This window comes from Centrocercus urophasianus, unplaced genomic scaffold (genome assembly GCF_019232065.1).
Source record: "Centrocercus urophasianus isolate 14NV4802_14NV808 unplaced genomic scaffold, USGS_Curo_1.0 seq_38, whole genome shotgun sequence".
NCBI lineage: Eukaryota > Metazoa > Chordata > Aves > Galliformes > Phasianidae > Centrocercus > Centrocercus urophasianus.
The window spans coordinates 5,846,055-5,859,857 of NW_024884955.1; the positions used below are offsets into that span (position 1 = coordinate 5,846,055).

At 42.8% G+C, this 13,803-nt stretch overlaps 1 protein-coding gene across 1 annotated transcript; it reads left to right on the plus strand.

Moving 5' to 3' along the window:
* The first annotated feature begins 1,303 nt into the window (after window positions 1-1,303).
* On the plus strand, window positions 1,304-13,276 carry EIF2S2 (eukaryotic translation initiation factor 2 subunit beta). Its single transcript, XM_042832437.1, has 9 exons — window positions 1,304-1,407; window positions 5,381-5,561; window positions 6,437-6,540; window positions 7,705-7,843; window positions 8,152-8,252; window positions 8,682-8,830; window positions 9,734-9,790; window positions 10,786-10,871; window positions 11,646-13,276. The coding sequence occupies exons 1-9, from the start codon at window positions 1,393-1,395 to the stop codon at window positions 11,819-11,821; spliced, it is 1,008 nt and encodes a 335-aa protein (XP_042688371.1). The 5' UTR covers window positions 1,304-1,392; the 3' UTR covers window positions 11,822-13,276.
* Window positions 13,277-13,803: the final 527 nt, after the last annotated feature.

The window sequence follows — 13,803 nt, forward strand, 5'->3', positions numbered from 1 at the left end:
GTACTATGTCCAGTTCTGGGAGTAAGAAATATGTACATAAGTAAGGTGCAGAAGATATAAGTGAAAATGAGGGGGGAGAAAAAAAAAAGACCTCAGAAAAAGGGCTGGAGGGGATGGTTGTGTAGCTTTCAGAAAGGAAGACTGTTGGAACAAGAAAGGAAAGGGCGCAGCAGTATTCCTAAGGACTATAGGCTGTCCCATGGAGAACAGTGACCCTCTGTGTCCTCGGGGGACACTGCAACAGGCATCCCGTTAACTGGCAGCAGCCAGGATGAGATTTGTCAGGCACTCGAACCGGCTGCAGGGAGAACCTCTGTCCCTTGTGGTTTTTAGAGCAGCTTAGACAAATATGATTCGAGATGACATAAGATATAGCTACCCTGTCTTGGAATAAGTGTAAAACCCACACTATCCCTGACACATGATGAGAAGTGACAATGACACAAGTGCTGCGAATTCCCAGAGAGGTGGTAGCAGGAAAGAAAAGTCATCTTTTCAAGTTGGCTTTTAGGAACTTCTTAAAAAAAAAATACATATATATTTTTAGTTATGCTGGGAAAAGCTAAAATTCCTGTTCCGGTAGCGTCTCCGGATGGATGGCTTTGCTGTGTGTTATCATTTCCAAGTGAGGCAAGCAGAAAATTGGGTGAAAGGAAGGATGAAGGTATGCAATGGCCACCTGTCTTTTCTTGTAGCTGATAAAAAAGTTAAATGATGCAGCCTGCGTAATCTGCAGCTAATGTAAAAAGGAACAGTGCAAGTTTACACCGTGTAAAGGGAAGTTATGGGAGGGGAGAAAGTAAACGGGTCTGGAAACACTGAGATGTAAAACATCCTGTAATAATGTTTGTGCTGATGGCTCCTTTTGCTTTAGCACCAAATCTGGCATGAAATCGATGACCTTTTAATTTCAGAGCTGGTTGGGAAACAGAACACTGAGGCTTACTTTGTGGTGTCGTGTGTGGACAGCAAATCTTTCCATTAGGGGGAAAATGGAACAGGGTAGAAGTGAGGGGCTGGGGAGCACCTCATGTGAGGTGAAGCCGTGAGCTGGGATTGCTAAACCCAGAAGGCTGAGGACGACCTCAGTGCGTGTAAACGACACGCACTGACAGGGAGTCGATGAGCCAGCGCCGCTCTTCCAGGCGGGGCCCCGCAGGCAGGCCAGGCCGGAAGCTCTCCAGAGGCGCCGGGCGGCCTCACAGCCCCGCGTGCGACCCGACGGCGCACGCGCAGCTCCCGGCAGGCTCCGCGGCGGGGCGCGCACGCGCGCTGCGGGGGAGGGGAGCGCTGATGCAAGAGGCGAGCGCGGCGGTAGCGGGCAACGGCCGGCAGCGTCCCTGAGCTCCGCCGCTCCTCATCCGATCGCCCGTTCCGTGCCCGGCCGCAGCCATGTCGGGCGACGAGGTGAGGCTCGATGCCGTCGGGGAGGGAGCCGAGCCCCAGGGCTGTGCCGTTTCGCGGCCGGGGCCGCCGCCATGTGGGAGTGTGGGCCCGAGGCCTGCGGTGGGCACGGCGCGGCCTCCGCCCCGGGGCTGGGCCGGGGTTGGGCGGCGGGATCTCGGTCTCTCGCGGGGTCCTCGGGGCCATTCTCGGGGTCCTCACGGCCTCTCCTCGCGGTGCGGCCCCGCGGCTCCCGGAGTTGTGCTGTATCCCGCACGGCGGGGCCGGGGGAGAAGGAGACGTGCCGGCATTGCGTCCCTAGGGCGCCTCGTGCTCCTTGGGAGATAGCGCTTGACTTCGGTGTTTACCTCTTTTTGCAGCTTTAATATCTCGTCTTTCATCCCTGACAGCTCAGTGGGTCACTTAGCAGGTGATACCAGGCGGTTGTCCAAATGCAGGGGGTTTTGCTTTCAGAGGAGCGTGTGCAGTCGTCTTTGAAAAGTCTTTCAAATGTTGTGGCTGGAGCCATTGGTAACCTCGTTTCAGTCTTTCTCATGGGAAAAGGAAAGCTTTCTATGTATGAAGCTGTGAGCACCCTGATGGAAGACATGGCCGGTGGGAAACTGCGCTGACAGAATCCATGAGACAGCTACTTTTGGTCATTTTTCTTTGGTGTTGGTTCAGATACTTCTGTGGCTTATTTCTGAGCAAAGTATGCTCACTCTAACCTTGGAGACGAGCAACTCACAACTTCTCTGACGTAATAAACAGCAAGCAGTGTAATTACAAGTTACTTTAATGGTAGCTGAGACTTGTTATTCAGCTGCTGTGAATGAATATCCAGCATTTTTATGTCTAATTGCGTGGTGATTTGAAGACAGCACTTTGATTCCAGAAATTAAGACCTCAGCTGCTTTCTGTCTCAGGTGCATTTGTTCTGACACTAAGGTGAGATCAGTGTAGTTAAGTTGCATCTCTGGTTTGCTTCATCTTGCAGACTGACAGAATGAAAGTGGTAGTAGCTAGCTGAGCTGTCACTGTAGATCTGGATAGTGTGTTTGAGAGTGAGTGCACCCATGACTTCTCTGTATGTGGCTGCAAGGAGCCAAGTCACCTGTTATTGGTGAGCTTTTAAGGTGATGGTTGTGTTTTGTTTTTTAAAGCTGCTGAGGAAGAGGATACGTGAATCTCAGAAGGCAGATCTGTAAGTGTTAGACTTCTTTGTGTGGTTTGCATCACAGACTTCTTCCAAGTATGGGCAGTTGCACTGCACCACAGCTTGAAATTTTCAGACCATTACATCAGGGAAACTGCCTGGTTGAACCAGCTCTTGTCTAAGTGCTGCCCAGGAGTGGCACAGGAGGGACAGCACACATCCTGCTTGTGAGGAGCAGAATTCTAAACCTGCAAGTGATGAGCAGTATGTTAACCTCTAATTATCTAATTAGAAGTCTTATTATGTATCTAAAATCCTACTAGGTGATGACTGAAAGGTTTTCTTGCCCTTTTTGTGAAGCTCCAAAGAAATAATGCTGGAGAATGCTTTGTTCTGAGCAACTGGAGGCTTTAGATGTTGATTAGTTATAAAGAACTTAGAATTCTATCACAGAGAGCAGTGCAGTGTAGGGATACCTGTACTGCCTTGGTCTGTGTGTGGTGGGCATGCCTATGTTTATTCAGACTGATGAAATGGGATTGTGTCCTCTGTAGAATCCCCAGCAAGTGCCACTATTGCAGCAATTTGACGTGGGCTTCTGTCTTGGGAACTGGACTTGAAGCTGTAATTTTATATGTATTTTTCCTCATCTTTTACTCACTTGATTTCTGTAAAGTGTGGCCTACCGAAGATGAAAATCCATGTGGGAATTTGGCTCTGAGAGCTGAAATAGGATGGCAGTTTCTTATTTCTGTGTAGTAAAAGCGTAGGCTTTGGTGTATTTAGCCTGGAGGCTGCAGTCTCTTCAGTGGGCCCACAACTTTTCCAGTACTTTTTGTGCTTAGATGGTATCGTAACGCTTTGATTAATCAAATGTACTGAATAGAGAGAAAGTATGAAGAAATTCCTGAAGTTTCTAGCCCAGGAAGGCAGAAAGCCTGGTTAGCAGGTTGGTTACTTCAAATCATGGCTTTTTTTTTTTTTTTTAAGTCATGTGTGACTTACGTAAGATCTAAGCAGGACTCTTAAATTCTTGATGATCAAAAATAGTTCAGGCATGGATGTCCTTCTCAGGATGTCCAGCTCCTGTATTCAGTTTCCTCAGAGCAGTTAGCCCGGTGTGACCAGGCTGAAGGGTGCAGGAGTTGGGTACAGTGTCCCTGTAGAGCCACGTGGGCTGTTGGAGCCATGCACCTCTGCAGAAGGCCAGCTGAAGAGCCACACACCTCTGCTGAACAGATTTTTTCATCATTGAAACGGTCTCCAGAGTCTAAAAGCTGTCCTTAGTTCAGTATGCTACTGAGGATGTACTCAGTCTCTTGTGGAGACAAGATATACCCCACAGCAGTTCAGGATGAGAGGGCTCTATTTTTTTCATTAGGAAGAGTGATTTGCTCTATGTGGAGTGATTCCTGCTTTGCAATTACACTCAATTTAATCATCTTATTCCTGCAGCTTCATGCAAGAGATCTAGAAGACAAGTCTGGAGTCTCTGAAAGTTGCAGCATTCAGAAGAGCCTTGATCTTGAAAGTGATGTTGGCTTGGTTGTTCCTAAGGCTGTCCACCCTTGCCGATGCAGGCAGCTTTCCTGTGTCAGCATCCTGAGAAGTTCCAAGAGGAAGGCAGCAAACAGTGCAAGCAGTTGTGCACGCTGGGTGCTCCGCCCTGTGGGAGCATGATTCATGCGTGTGCCTGAGAGGGAAGGCAGCCAACAGGACTTTTTAGAAAGCCATTCTAAGCACGCTGTGTACAGCTAAAGGCTCACTGCAGCAGCCTGAAAGCCTCAGGCTTCTGTGGGCATTTACGTGGTGCTGTGTACTGCATCTGAGTCTCAGTTCAGAGCCTTAATGAGATGTATGTTCAATCAGAAGAACATCACAAGAGCATCACCTGTACGAGAATGAAAAGTATGAGGAAAAGATTGCTTTACGGAAAGAAAACCTTTGAGGACGTAATGAACAAGAAGTAGGAGAATTTCTCATTTGAAATGGTTGTTATTCTGAAAGAGGGGTATTCATGATCCTAAATTTTACCTAAGTTATGAAACAGCAGGAAGCAATCCCGTGTTGGGGAAGTGAAGAACTTGTGCTGATTGTCTGAGGTATCCAGATGATGAGTAGGTTAAAAGTCGTTCCTGGGTTAGTGACTAGCTGAAGCAGGCTGCTCTGTTGGCTGAGGGACTCCTCAACAGCTTGGAGGTGAGACCTTTGCTTTTTCATAGTATAGTTTCATAGCATCAGCTTCTTGTTGGGTTCTCCCTAGGCCAGAACATTCTTGTCAAGAGAGTTGTTGGTAAGTTTTGCCTTTTAATCTATCTGGAGATTACTGTGCTCAGTGTGATGGGTGTTCTTAATCCTGTGAGTGTGTAGTGCTGAATGGCACAGCAGTTGCTTCACGTGGCCTTACTTCAGTATCAGAGTTCATAATGACAATGAAATGGAGAAGTTTCTGATCTGAAAGGTTCACAGCTGCAATATATTTTCAACTGAACTGGTACATAGGTAACAGGAAACTTGAGTAATCTTAGCTGTGTGGGGAAGAGCAGCAGAAGTGGAAGCTGGTGAGTGATCTTCTGACCTTTTCTTTCTCTCATCTTTTAAATCCTCTTTTTAGTTATGCCTGGGAAGAAGATCAGCTATATTTTTACAGCAGCTCAATTTTTGAGGCAGTGAACTTATATTACATTGTTGCAGGTACAGAAAAATTCCAGATTGAGAAGGGAGCTGAAGGACAGTTCAGTTAACATAAGGAACGTGGAAGGAAGCTTGGAGATTTTAGAAATGGTAAATGCCAGGTGATGCCAGGTCATTTTATTGCTAATGAACTCTTGATTTTTACAGATGATTTTCGATCCTACTATGAGCAAGAAGAAGAAGAGGAAGAAGAAGCCGTTTATGTTGGATGAGGAAGGAGCAGATACACAAACAGAAGAGACTCAGCAGTCAGAAACAAAAGAAGTTGAACCAGAGCCAACAGAAGACAAAGATGTTGAAGCAGATGAAGAAGACAGCAGGAAGAAAGGTAAAATGAATCTCTAGGGGGCCTCTGTATTTTGAGACTGGAAACCCCATTTCGAGAGCATGGTATCATAACAAATAATGCTGAGTTTCTAGTTTAGGAGCTTGTCAATAGTAATAATCTCTTATTTGAGAAACCTGATTTGCTTCTCCAGCCTAAAACCATGTTCACAAACATACAGCTCATGTTAATTCTGCTTTTTTTTGACTCAAATAGAATCACTGTGTGAGACCATGGAAAAAGAAGCCCTAAAACAGTTGTAAATGATTCTGGATGCAGTTGTTGCAATATTTCTCCAATTAAGCTGTAATGTGAATAATAGAGATATGGTTAAAAGGCTTTCTAGTTTTTGGGCAGCTGTGAATGCAACAGCAAGACTGTTACTCATAATCTTTTTTGGAAATAAGCTTATGTGTGTATATGTGACTTGGCCTTTAAGTTGAGACCAATGCCATTTCAAGATGACTTGAGTAAAGGAATGCTATGAACTTAAACCCATTTTTTTTTTTCTTGTTAAGATTGGTTCCAACCATCAACTAAAGAAACTGTGCTTTTCTCCTGCAGTTTTCTTTTAGCTTTTCAGTGTTTCCAAAGTAATTTCAGAAGTAACTAATTCCTCTTGTGTAACAGAAAGATTCAACACTTGAAAATAAGAAAATGCAGTTATAAGATATGGAAATTGTAAAACAGCTCTTGCAGTGTCTAGGGATAGATGAGAATGACTTCCAAAACATGAAGCACATCTGTAGGAGCTGCAGATTACTGTTTGTTTCTTGCTGTCATGTTCTGAAGACTTTGGGTGTGAATTGGAAACCGTGAAGTCTGAACTGTTGCTGTGGTTGTTAACATCTGTACCTTTGCCAATCATTTGTTGTTAGATGCAACAGATGACTTGGATGATTTGAACTTCTTCAATCAAAAGAAAAAGAAGAAGAAGCCAAAGAAGATATTTGATATAGATGAAGCAGAAGAAGGTGTAAAGGTTTGTTTTCATTACCAGGCCATCTTGTCTTTCGCCAGAAACTTTCTTGCTTTCATTTTTCTGGGGATTGTCTGGAGAGGAGCTGTTTCCTATCTGACATCTCATCTTGGTGCAGTTAACAGGAGTCTCAGTGTGTCCTTCCTGTGTGGTAATTCTGCTGAATATGTTAGTGCACAGAGACATTTGTCTGGAAAGGAGAAAATGTAACAGATATTTGCAGTAAGCCAGTAATTCTGTGACTTGCAGGAAGGGCAGATTATCACCTAGGCTAGCTCCCTGATGAGGTGAGAGGAAGATAGATGATGTCAGACTGCACACAACAATCCTCTGAAGGCCACTCTTCAAATAAAGGATATTTATCTGCTTTGATTTGTTTTTACTCTCGTGTTTTCTTTAGAAATGGTTGGCTACCGTTCTGTGTTCCAGAAATTGTGCGAGGTATTTTTACTCTTCAAGTTTTATTCCAGGTCATCATTTAGTATCGTATGTCGGTGTCACTGGAAAACCCAGAGAGCAAGAGAGCAAATAAATGTTATGTTACACGTAGACCTGCTATTGGATTTTGCCTTCTGTGGAGGAAAAGCCCCTCTGATCTGACCCGGATAGCCTAAGTGCTTGCTGTGTGTGTTCTCTGTGGTGCAGGAACATGCCTGCATCCGGGAAAGGATTGTAGTATCAAAGCTAGGAAAGGAATGTGATAAGTTAGACTTGTGCAGGTAGCACAGCTTTGCTTCTCCGTAGTGTCCGGGGCTCGTAGGGGGTTTTGTTCCCCTGCACCCTGATGTGCTGCTGCCTTTAGTGAAATACAGTGTTACCTTGTTTCTGACCAGCCAATGTTAACTTGAAGTTTCTTGTCTGCATTCATTATCTACAAGGGAGCAGTGAGTTCCAAAGGAAGTAGCATAGACTAGATGCAGTTTCAATGTAGAACTGTGGCGTGTGGTAGGTGCCATTTGAAAAATGTGTCCCTGTTCAGTGCAGGGCTCTCCTCAACAAACTTTAGTTTCTGTTCTTTTCTGTATGTTTCAGGACTGTGGTAGGTAATGCTAATCGTTATACTGGTAGCACACTATACTAGATGGTTTCTAATGCTGTATAGTGAAGATTTTTATGTTTAATACTGGATGCTGCAGTCTTAATTTTTTTTTTTTTTTTTTTTGGTAGGAATTAAAAATTGAGGGAGATGTGCCAGAGGTGGTAGAACCTGAAGATGACCTTGACATCATGCTGGGCAATAAGAAGAAGAAGAAAAAGTTTGTGAAAAAGTTTCCAGATGAAGATGAAATATTGGAAAAGGATGAAGGTAAAAGTATAATGTAGTTAATCCAGTTTTGAAACTGGAAAGGCCATTTTGAGGGTGAATAACTTGCTTGGGTATCTTTTATTCTAAAAATTAATTTTGTTACTCTTGTCACTGTCATGTTTATCAGAAAAATCTTCTATGGAAGGAGCCTAAATCCCCAGTAAATGCTGGTAGCCCTTCTGGCCAGATGGAGAGAGATTTCACATCTCAGTAAAATCTTCTGTTGATGTACCTTTGAGAAATGCTGTGCACTCAAGGTTAAGTAAATGTTTTTTTTCTTAATGAATCCCATACAACTTTCTTTCCAGCTTTTGAGGATGAAGATAGCAAAAAAGATGATGGGATTTCTTTTAGCCTTCAGTCAGGACCTGCGTGGGCAGGCTCAGAAAGGGACTACACATATGATGAGGTAATGTTAAAAGGCTTTCAAGGTATCTTTCATGTTAATGTGCTATGTCAGAGCAGAGCCTTACGTTCGTATGTCCTCCTTCCACCTTAAAATTAAAGGCTTCTACTCAGAAGCTCGTGAACACAAAAATAACAAAAGAGCATCTTTTGTCACAGTTGACTTTTGTATGGGGCACGTTAATGATATTTAAAGTGACTTCTGCAAGCAGGCTGGGGTACCTGGAGGTTATAAAGAAAACTCCTGTGAAAGCATCTTTCAGTCTTTGCATTTATCAGGACATTTTAACTGTGTTCAGAAGCTTTCAGGAAGATGCTCGTGGGCGAATTTAGTCTAATACTCATTGATGAATGCTATCTCAGGATTTTAGAATGATGTACTGCAGTGGGAATGTCTCGTGTCGCTTGAATGATGATTTGCTTGTTTTTGCAGTTGCTCAATAGAGTATTTAACATCATGCGGGAGAAAAACCCAGATATGGTAGCTGGAGAAAAGAGGAAATTTGTCATGAAGCCTCCGCAGGTGGTGAGAGTAGGGACCAAGAAAACATCCTTTGTCAACTTTACAGATATCTGCAAATTGTAAGTGTTGCTCTTAACGTTTGTCAAGCATAGTAGAACTTTCTGTGCTGTTAGCTATTGAATATGTGCTTTTTGACAGAAGGCAGACCAGAGTGGAAGCTATCTTGGCACACTGTTCATTTCCTGGATTTTTTTCTTGGTACAGCGTTTATGAAGATGATGGAATTTCTTACTTTGTACTTTATCACAGAAATCACAGAATCACCAAAGTTGGAAAAGACCTTCAGGATCATGCAGTCCAACTGTCAAGTTGGACTTCAGTTACCAGTAGGATAGGCTTCATGGATCTTGTGGGTTGAAACACATGTAGCAAGTTTGTAGTTGGGTCTCCAGTGGCGTTTATTTGCAAGGCTTCGGATACAGGAGGAGGGATGAATATTCCTTCTAATTTTGAGATAAGCTGCAAGTGCTGTTCTCTTGATAAATCCATGGAGTTCAGTACTGTTATTCCTATGCTTCTTGTCCTAATTACTTCAGTTCATTGTGGGCACTTCCAGGAGCACACATCTGTTTTGTTTTGTAGGTGTCCAGACAAGCATACTGAGTATCTGCATGATAGGCTACAGTAGAATTTGAGAGGTTGTTATCAGTGCTTTTGCAGAGCACAGAGGATAGCAAAGGGGTTGAGTGGCAAATCTGAGATACACAAAATTTGCTTTCAACTTAATTTCAGTAATTCCTCTCTAATTATGGTGTGTGTGTGTGTGTATGTGTGCATGTGTGTGGACTGTTCAACTTTCCTGTGTCCTCAGTTCATTGTCTGCCTCTGCTGTTTGGTACAGGCCCTCTGGCACTGCCCTTTTAAATTGGATAATTTAAGATCATTTTCGCCTGCCATTTCTATATAGGTATCAAATTTGCCTAGAGGACAGAGGTTAAAGATATCCTTACTTTTATTTTTAGATTACATCGTCAGCCAAAACATCTCCTGGCATTTTTGTTGGCAGAATTGGGTACAAGGTAAGGCTATGGGGCTGTAAGTCGTGTATGCAGGAAGCAATGGCAGGGTAGTTGTCATTGATCGGGTGTAAGATTCCTCATTTTAGGTCTGTTTATATGTGCTTGAACATCAGGCTCTCCTTTCCTACACCCAGATGCTGTGCTGGGTGATTGAAGAGAGGGCAGCTCATGGAAGAGGCAAGCTCTCAGTCCTGGGGACAGTTAGGATAACACTTTGGATTTGTTAACCAGGACTTCTCTCAAAAAATGATCCAGTCACAGATCTGATTGACTCAGTTGGTGAGGATGGCTCATAATTACCTTAAGGCATGTAATTGCTAAGGAAGAGAGAATATCTGCCCATCTGATAGAAGTTTTGAGGGCCTGTAGCTAGTCACTCTAATGCCATGCATAAAATTCTCTTGTCTTAGCATAAAAAATGCTTGTGCTTTTAAAGGCCTTTGATATAAAGGATCTCATGCTGTGATAATATACTTTCTTGCTGTCTATTCCTTTCTGTCTTGCGGATTCAAACACTGTTATGTAGACATACAGAATCAAGCCATCTAATTGCAGTGTGGATGTAACAAAGTCTCACTTCAGTTTCAGATGATTTGGAAAAAAAACTTGCAAACTGTAGTCTGGAAATGTTCAGTTTATTGTGTCAGGGTGGCTAGGAGAGGGTCTTAGTAAGGCAGAATAGCAGAGTTGTCTTGGTCACTTCTGTGAGACAAGCAGGTACTGATTCTCAGTTCTTGATTTGGCAGCTTCACTACAAAACCGATCTCTCAGTTGATCTTGTTTTTATTGCTGTTAGCATTGTGTTTGTGTGACCTTTGTGTAGATTTTAAAGTGCTGTCAGAATTTTACATGCTATTTTCCCCATGAAGTAATTCTGGCTTACTTACCTTGAATGCATCACTTATCTCGCTTCACGTTCCTGAGTTCATACACTTTTTAACATTTGATGTCTTTTGTAAATCAATTACTTCACATTCCTTTTTCTTTTAACCTAGTGGCTCAATAGATGGTAACAACCAGCTTGTAATCAAAGGAAGATTCCAGCAAAAACAGATAGAAAATGTCTTGAGAAGATATATCAGTAAGTGTGATTTCCTTTTCCCCTACACTTTCTCCCATACCCCATTTGGTGACTGGAGGTCTGTGTATAGCCCACAGGCTCCTGCATGTTTGCCTGTTGTGGAGAGTCTGTGCTAACAAGTGGTGGTTTTGCTGTTATTTTATAATGGGATAATGCAAGTGAAGGTTGATGTACTGTATTATAGCAAGTACCTGGGCAGTAATCTGTCCTGGCACTGAAATGTGCCGAGGAAAACAGTGCAAGTGATTGAGAATTTCTTGTCTTCATCTGATTTTCACTTCTGGTTTTGATGAGGACTACAAAAATTAAACAGCAGCTCTTACTGTTCAATGTTGTGTTAATTAACAAATAAAGCATGTGTGCTGTGAGGTAAGGGGCTTGCAGATTATTTGCAGCAAAAAAAAAAAGCTGTTTTAGACAGTGCTGTATCTTCACAAGGTTTGCTGATGACTGGGAATGTATTTTCAGCAAAGAAAGTCATGGGGAGCCAGAGAGAAGCTTGAACTGATGGTCATTTTTAAAGCACTGGTGCCTGTGCACGATGTACCAGATGAAACCCTCTCTTTGTTAACCTGGGAGCTGGGAGGAATTTTTAGGTTATCTCAAACTCTGTGATTTTCACAGTAAGCCCTTCTAATTCAGTAGATCAATTTAAACAGCCTTTGAGAACAACTGTTAAACTAAAGGCTGAAGAACTGGTGGAGTGTGTCTGTTTGTTTGTTTCCTGCTGGTGATTCATGACCTTTTAACTGGAACTCAATTCCTTTCCTGCAGAGGAGTATGTCACCTGTCACACATGTCGGTCACCAGACACGATTCTACAGAAGGACACCAGGTTATATTTCTTGCAGTGTGAGACTTGTCACTCCCGCTGCTCCGTTGCCAGCATCAAAACTGGTTTCCAGGCTGTCACAGGCAAGAGAGCACAGCTCCGTGCCAAAGCTAACTAGTTTGCTAATCAACACTGGATTTTGCAAAGTGTTCTGGGGAGATATGACTGGACAGGTTTGCAATCGGAATGGATTTACTTACCGTTGTATTAAAACAAAGATTGTAAAAACTACAAGAAATTTGGCTTTTGATTGATTGGTCTGTGAAATCCTTGCAAGTTGCAGATCCTCAAGCTGTTCACATACATTTGCTCATTGAATATATTTTACCAACTGTAAGGAACGCGATGGGAAAGGAGGTGCTTTTTAATCCATTCAGACTTCTGTAAAACACGAGATAAATTAAAGATACTGTAACAGTGAGCGTCTTTGATTTGGGTTTTTCCTTTAGTTTCTGCTCTAAACAGTTCCTGGGAATGGTGTTCTGTTCTGCAGATCATGTCACTGAGCTGTGCCCGAGACTTAGATGGAAGGTTAGGATTATTTCAGTTTTGTGTAAGGAGTCGATCTTTAGGTAGGCTGTCGTTAAGCAGAGATGAGTCGCAGAACAGAGGTGATGTACCACCATAAGAACTGCTTGTGCTTTTGTAGCCACTTCAGAATGGGAACATGTTGGCCACAGGCAGTGACATCAGGACAGGTTCATGCTGCTTTATTAGCAGACCGTAGCTTGAGCTAGTTCAGACACCATATGGATGCTGAGTCTTAACACAGAATTGATAAGCTATTATAAGCTTTCATAGTATCACAGTACTAAATTTTGCAATTTCCAATAGAGAGATGTTTATATTAAGTCCTGCACTCTTCATCACTTTAAAAATATATATTTAAATGCAGCAAAAATAGAAAAGTAGGTGACATCATTGATTGATGGCTGCGACACACTTCTGGGTGAATCTTGAATTTATGGAACGTACTGCCAAGGAGTTTGTATTCCAGAATAAGCAGTGTCACCTCTTGGTTGTAAGTCAGGTACCTCTCTCCACTAGCAGCCAGTATCAGTAATTGTGGGGGGATGCACACAGTGCTGCCCTAACTTGTTCTCTCTAGTGCTGCAGAACTTTTCTTACAGTTGCCAAGTACAAAGATGCAAATGGAGGGTGAGCCCTTTGTGAGTACTGTACTGGGGGGGCTGGGAAATAGGTAGAAGTTGTTTTCATTTAACCCATCTATAAAATGGTGCAGGTTGAGGTGCAGTAGCTCAGGACTGTTGGCTTGCATCCCTGCGGCTTTGCGGAGTTGCTTCCTCCTTTGGGAAAACTGTGGTGATTGTGAACACGAAGTATCCGAAACTGAAGGGTTTCTACGAAGTTTTAATCTTTGTACGTATGTTAATGCACAGCACAGTTTTGCTGGGAAGTCACTTACTGCTATTTGAAAATTTGACAGCACTGTAAGGCAAAAATCAAGATTTTTATAGTTGGTTTCTTAAAAGCATTATGAATTCCAAGTGAGCTATAACAAATGTTGGATGTATCTTAAAGTGAATAAAGCCAGGATCAGTGCCTCTTGTAACATTATTGTTGTATTCTTGTTTTTTTCTCTAGCAAATAGGCATTCTCCTGTTGGCAGTAAAACTGGGGAAGTGCTGGTTGCCTTCTTCTTTCAGTGACCTACTAAAATAACTAAGAAACAATTCACTGCTCTTTGCATGCATGCTTTCCTGACTCAAATAATTTTATTGTCTGTAAAAATTCATCATCCATCTTAAAAATGCAAGCTGAGGCTGATGTAGTGGGTTAAATGCAGAGTTCAATTTCACTAGATTTGGATCAAAACGTTTGTTAACACTGAAGTAAATCAAACCCGTCGTATGTGAGGTCTGATGACTATGGACACTAAATAGGTGTATTTTGTCTCTCGAAATGAAAGCCCCCTGGCGTTGGTGTTGATGGCTAATGGAGTGGAAAACCTCTTGATGTGGACTTTGCTGGCACGAAAGTCTGCTACTTGTTTATTGAAAGCAAACATAAGAACCTCCACCTTCTTACCAGTGTACCTTCAAAAACAAATATCATCCACTGTCTGTGTTTTGTGCCTAT

What these genes read in the sequence shown, in the direction of transcription:
- EIF2S2 (XM_042832437.1), top strand. An exon ending in AATATTGGAAAAGGATGAAG is followed by an intron (nt 7,844 to 8,151) that starts GTAAAAGTATAA and finishes CTTTCTTTCCAG; the next exon opens with CTTTTGAGGATGAAGATAGC. An exon ending in GGGACTACACATATGATGAG is followed by an intron (nt 8,253 to 8,681) that starts GTAATGTTAAAA and finishes TTGTTTTTGCAG; the next exon opens with TTGCTCAATAGAGTATTTAA.